Source organism: Chiloscyllium plagiosum, chromosome 4, assembly GCF_004010195.1.
Source record: "Chiloscyllium plagiosum isolate BGI_BamShark_2017 chromosome 4, ASM401019v2, whole genome shotgun sequence".
NCBI classification, from domain to species: domain Eukaryota; kingdom Metazoa; phylum Chordata; class Chondrichthyes; order Orectolobiformes; family Hemiscylliidae; genus Chiloscyllium; species Chiloscyllium plagiosum.
The window spans coordinates 62,445,820-62,451,819 of NC_057713.1; the positions used below are offsets into that span (position 1 = coordinate 62,445,820).

The window sequence follows — 6,000 nt, forward strand, 5'->3', positions numbered from 1 at the left end:
GATCAATCTGAGACTGGTACAGTTGAGAACAGAAGCGAGTCAAACAGTCAGGGCAGGCAGGGACAAGGTAGGACTGATAAATTAAACTGCATTTATTTCCATGCAAGGGGTCTAACAGGGAAGACACATGAACTCAGGGCATGGTTTGGAACAGGGGATTAGGATATCATAGCAACTACAAAAACATGGTTCAGGGATGGGCAGGACTGGTAGCTTAGTGTTCCAGAATACAAATGCTACAGGAAGGACAGAAAGGGAGGCAAGAGAGGAGGGGGTGTGGCATTTTTTGATAAGGGATATCATTACAGGTATATTGAGGGTGGATATTCCCGGAAATACATCCAGGGAAGTTATTTGGGTGGAACTGAGAAATAAAAAGGGGATGATCACCTTATTGGGATTATATTATAGATCCTCTCATAGTCAGCGGGAAATTGAGAAACAAATTTGTAAAGAGATCTCAGTAATCTGTGAGAACAATTGGGTAATTATAGTAGGGGATTTTAACGATCCAAACATAGACTGGGACTGCCATAGTGTTAAAGGCTGAGATGAAGAGGAATTTGTTAAGTGTGTACAAGAAAATTTTCTGATTCAGTATGTGAATGTACCTACTAGAGAAGGTGCCAAACTTGACCTACTCTTGAGAAATAAGGCAAGGCAGGTGACTGAGGCGTCATAGAACAAAGAAAAGTACAACACAGAACAGGCCCTTCGGCCTACGATGTTGTGCTGAGGATTAATCCTAATGAAAAATTGCATAACCTAACCTACGCAACCCTCAATTCATTGCTCTCCATCTGCTTCCACCACCACCGCTGGCAATGCATCGCATGCATTCACAACTCTTTGCGTAAAGAACCTACCTCTGACGTCTCCTCTATAATTTCTTCCTAATATCTTAAAACTATGACCCCTCGTCCCAAAGAATCCTGCCCTGGGGAAATGTCTCTGGATATTGACAGTATCCATTTCCACTGGTTAGCTGCTGCTGCTTTCAATTGCTCTTGTCAAATCTTGTTCTTGAAAAGATGAAAGAATGCCAGGGAGTTGGTGTAATAATTATGGGCAATGTGACTTTTTTTAAGGAGCTAACTGCATTCAAGAGACATGGGTATGCAGTAGAAGTCATGTTAAATGTGTCAGGGTGAGGCCAAACAGTGCACATGAGGTGAAAGGTATGTTTGAATAAGTTGGTGACTGACTAGGTGGTGGTAAATGGAGCACTGTGTAAGGCTTTAGTTCAGTTGTAATGTGACATTTGAAGATGCATCCACTGATCTTGATCAGTTGTGTGAGGTTTTTAAGCTTCTTGCAGCATTGCATCTAAGCTGTTCTACTGATTGCTATGTCAATCCACTCCCGTTCCCTTCTAAGCAATCGTCTGGAGGTATTCTCACCAGTATGGATACAAGACCTATTGTCTTCTGTCATCTTCAGCACCAGGACCTCACATGCTACGTCAGAAAGGGACTTGGGGTACATGTGCACAAAACACAGAAAGCTAGGACACAGATGTGGCAGGTAGCCAAGAAGACTTATGGAAATTTGGCCTTAATTTCAAGCAGTTGGGGATTAAGAGTACGGAAGTCTTACTGGAACTGTACAAAGTGCTAATGAGATCACAGTTGGAGTACTGTGAGCAATTTTGTCCCCTTATTTAAGGAAAGATATCGCTTCATTGGATAACGTCTACTTGAATGATTTTTGGTACAGAGGTATTATTAGCAAAAGTTGAACACAATTTGGGAGTCTACTCACTGGAGTTTAGAAGAGATTGAAACCATATACGATACTTAAAGGACTTGACAGAGTAAATACTAAAAAGATTTTTTCCTGTTGTGGAAGAGTCTAGGATCAGAGGGCAAAGGTCTCAAAATAAAGGGAGGCAAATTAAAGACTAAGATGAGGAGGAATTTCTTCTTTTGGAGAGTTGAGAGTCTTTGGAGCTCCTTGCCACAGAGAGCTTTGGGGGCAGAGTTCCTGTGTATGCTGAAGGCTGAGATAGATAGATTATTGATAAGTAAGGAAGTAAAGATTATGGGGATAGGACAGGAAAATGGATGTAAGGAGTGTAAGACCAGCCATAATCTTGTTGAGTGGCAGAGCAGGCTCGAGGGTCTGAATGGCCTACTCTTATTCTTAGAGTTTTATGGTATTATTTGAAAATGTGGGAGTTTGCTGTCAGCCATACTGTGCTACCTTCCTTTTCAGTAAACCAGACTTTTTTCTGCATTAACTTCCAGTCGACATTACAGCCAGAATTCACCAATTTTTAAGAGGTGCAGGTTGGCTTTAAGTAGTGCCACAGGCTTTAAGTGATGCCAGCCTAGTACTAAATTGGGCCCACTGATCAGTCACACAACCACTTAAAGCAGCAGCAAGTGTGAAGTGTGCCAGCATTTCTTTGAACTGGTCAATCATGCATTGTGATGCCAATGCTTCTTTTCAGTGGTTACTTCATTTTTAGTCTTTGATCTTTTGCCATTTCTGTTCAGCATGTCATTTTGAGTGTAAGTCTAACATACTGATGGCAAACTGTCATCTTGCCCTCTTTCCCCACCAGAAGAGACTTGCAAATGCTATTCAAGAGAAGCTGCAATCATTTATTTTAGTTTGACGTCTAATGTCTATCATTTTTACAATGATCACACATCTTTATAATTATGTGTTTCAGTGTGTATCACATTTGAGGATCAAAAAAGATGCTCCTAGTACTAACACATTGTTGACAGCTCTATATGCATTAGTATTTTGCAAATCACTCTATTCACTCCATCTGTCTCCCTTCTTTGCAGTCAGCAGGACCAGTAAAATGTGCTCATTCGTCCTTTCTTCTAGGGAAAAATCAAATCCTTGAGAAATGAATTTTTATATTTTTGGTTGTTTTCACTCAAAACATCTTAGATTTGAATGTTTATGTTGATAATATTACAATTTCTTTTTTTTAAAAAAGTCAGTTTTGGCTACTGGTTAAACAAAATAAATTGTCTTGCCTTTACCTATGCTTTGTAATGAACGACAGGTTCAAGTTCTGCGTAATGCTGGGGAAGAAGTAACTCTCACAGTTTCATTTTTAAAGAGAGCACCTGCCTTCCTGAAACTCCCTTTGTATGAAGACTGCACATGTAAGCATAAAATCTATTTATACTCGGAATTGGACTGGATAAACACTACTGTCATTGCTGGATAAACACCACTGTTATTGCTCACATATTGTTTCTGTGTCATTTCAATTCAGACATCTTCTAAGCATTTAGTAATTCAGATTGTGCAGAAGATGAGCTTGAGTTAATCAGTATGTGATTTATAAAAGTCTACACCCGTCTTTTGCTTCAACACTGGGGTTACGTCAAAATTTACTTGATTTAATGAGTCATGGTCTTTTGAGGTAATGTAAAATCTTCCATATTCAAGACGAATGAATCCAGAATTGAAGTTAACTGACTTCTACAAACTAAAAATGTACATGGCGCTTAAAAAACAATTAGGTTTTAAAACAGTTGAGCTTGTTTGGTGCAAGTCAGTTGAATTCAACAGTCTATCGAGATCATCAAACCAGAGAGATCTCAATCCTTCTTTTTCAGATGTATGGGCCCTGATAATGATATAGACAAGGTTTCAGAATTGAGGGGAAGGGAGCAAGTTGGAGGCATTGGAACGCCTGAAATGCATCTTTCTCTGAATGCCAGCTCTGTGCAGGACATTTCCCTATTTCCAGCCAACAGTCAGTATGATTTAAAGACTTGCTTACTGTCAAGAGTGTAGTGTTGAAAAAGCACAGCAGGTCAGGTAGCACCCGAGGAGCAGGAGAGTCGACCTTTCAGGCATAAGCTCTTTATCAGGAATGAGGCTTGTGGGTCAGGGCTGAGAGATAAATGGGGGTGGGGGAGGGTGCGGAGGGGGTGTGTGGGGGTTGGCGGGTGTTGGTTGGGAGGAGGTAGCTGGGAAAACGATGAGTGGATGAAGGTGAGTGAGAAGGTGATATGTCAGGGGGGCAGTGATGGACGTGTCTGGAGGGTAGTGCCGATTTGGAGGCTTGGGATAATGGGGGGAGCAGGGGAATGTTGAAATCCTCATTTATCCCATGTGGTTGCAGGGTCCTAAGGCGGAATATGACGACTTCCTCCTCCAGGCGTCGGGTAGTAAATGATTGGCGGTGGAGGAGGCCCAGGACCTGCATGTCCTTGACGAAGTGGGAGGGGGAGTTGAAGTGTTCAGCCACGAGCCGGTGGGGTTGGTGGGTATGGGTGTCCCAGAGATGTTCTCTGAAATGATCCATAAGAAGGCATTCCAATGTAGAGGAGACCACACTGGGTGCAACGGATGCTGTAGATGACATTGGTATAGATACAGGTAAATTTCTGATGGATGCACTTCCTACGGTAGCAGGGAAAGTTGCCAGGAGTGGGGTGTGGCAGGTGGGGAGTGTGGACCTGACGAGGGAGTTGTGGAGGGAATGATCGTTTTGGATAGGGGTGGGGAGGGAAATATATCTCTGGTGATGGAGTCCATTTGGTGGTGGTGGAAGTGACAGAGGATGATTCCTTGTATGCGGAGGTTGGTGCGGTGGAAGTGAGGACGGGTGAGGGCGGTGGTGTGTGAATTGGAGGAGATATGCTAGAGGGCATCGTCAACCAAATTGGAAGATAAGTTGCAATCATGGAAGAAGGAGGCCATCTGGGACTTTCTGAGGTGCAATTGGTCATCCTGGAAACAGATGCGACGGAGGTGGAGGAATTGGGAATTGTGTTTTTACAGGAAGTAGGGTGGGAGGAGGTGTAGTCTAGGTAGCTGTGGGGGTCAGTGGACTTGTAGTATATGTCTGTGGTTAGTCAGTTGCCAGAGGCGGTGATGGAGAGGTCCAGAAAGGGAAGGGAGGTTGCCGAGATCGTCCAGGTAGACATGCTTGCTGGTCAGATACAGAAGGTTGTTGAAGAATACTTCAGCCGAGCAGCAGATTGTTTAAGCAAGGAATCATGAGGAACAGATAGATCTTGGTTTGGGCTATGAGCAATTGTGATGGGAGAGGATGACTTATCAGAAGAAAAATCAAAATGGGCTTGAAGTAAATTAAAGTGGTGGAGTTTGAGGGGATATGGTTTGCTTGTTGGACATGGAGAAAACACTCCTGTCTCTGATTGTCTGCAAGGTGTGCTAAGAAAAGGATTCATCTGAGAGACCCTTATGCTTCCTCCAAAAGTTTAAACAACGCATCTACTTCCTGATAGTTAACCCGCCCTCTCATCCTGTGTTTTGCAACAAGCAAAACCTGAAATATGCAGGTTCCAAGTGTATTTGAAATATTTTACATCTGTGTTCCCGCCTGACTCAACCTACTTAACCTGAGGGTTAAAATTACTTTCATGACCACTGCTTTAATTGAATTACTCAGCAAATAAGTCTTTCTGAGATGGAAATGTGTTGCTGGAAAAGCGCAGCAGGTCAGGCAGCATCTAGGGAACAGGAGAATCGACGTTTCGGGCATTAGCCCTTCTTCAGGAATGAGGAAAGTTGGTCCAGCAGGCTAAGATAAAAGATAGGGAGGAGGGACTTGGGGGAGGGGCGTCGGAAATGTGATAGGTGGAAAGAGGTCAAGGTGAGGGTGATAGGACAGGCGGGGGCGGGGGCGGAGAGGTCGGGATGAAGATTGCAGGTTAGGAAATGGACCCACCACCAAGGAACTAACCTCCATGTACAGCGCATCATCCGCCTCCATTTCCGCCACCTCCAAACGGACCCCACCACCAAGGATATATTTCCCTCCCCTCCCCTACCAGCACCCCGTAAAGACCACTCCCTCCGTGACTCCCTCGTCAGACCCACACCCCCCACCAACCCAACCTCCACTCCCGGCACCCTCCCCTGCAACCGCAGGAGGTGCAAGACTCGCGCCCACCCCTCCCCCCTCACCTCCCTCCAAGGCCCCAAAGCACACTTCCATATCCGCCACAGATTCACCTGCACCTCCACACACATCATCTATTCCATCCTCTGCAC

At 44.2% G+C, this 6,000-nt stretch overlaps 1 protein-coding gene across 6 annotated transcripts in view; it reads left to right on the top strand.

Moving 5' to 3' along the window:
* sntg1 (syntrophin, gamma 1) overlaps positions 1-6,000 on the top strand; it is a 517,427-nt gene that overhangs the window by 410,166 nt on the left and 101,261 nt on the right. For all 6 annotated transcript variants that reach the window (XR_006311406.1, XM_043688307.1, XM_043688306.1 and 3 more), the window contains one exon: positions 3,026-3,128. Coding sequence is in view for 5 of the 6 variants with exons in the window: in XM_043688307.1 (XP_043544242.1) it covers positions 3,026-3,128 (103 nt within the window). In the remaining variant the exon portion in view is untranslated. The remainder of the gene's footprint in view (positions 1-3,025; positions 3,129-6,000) is intronic.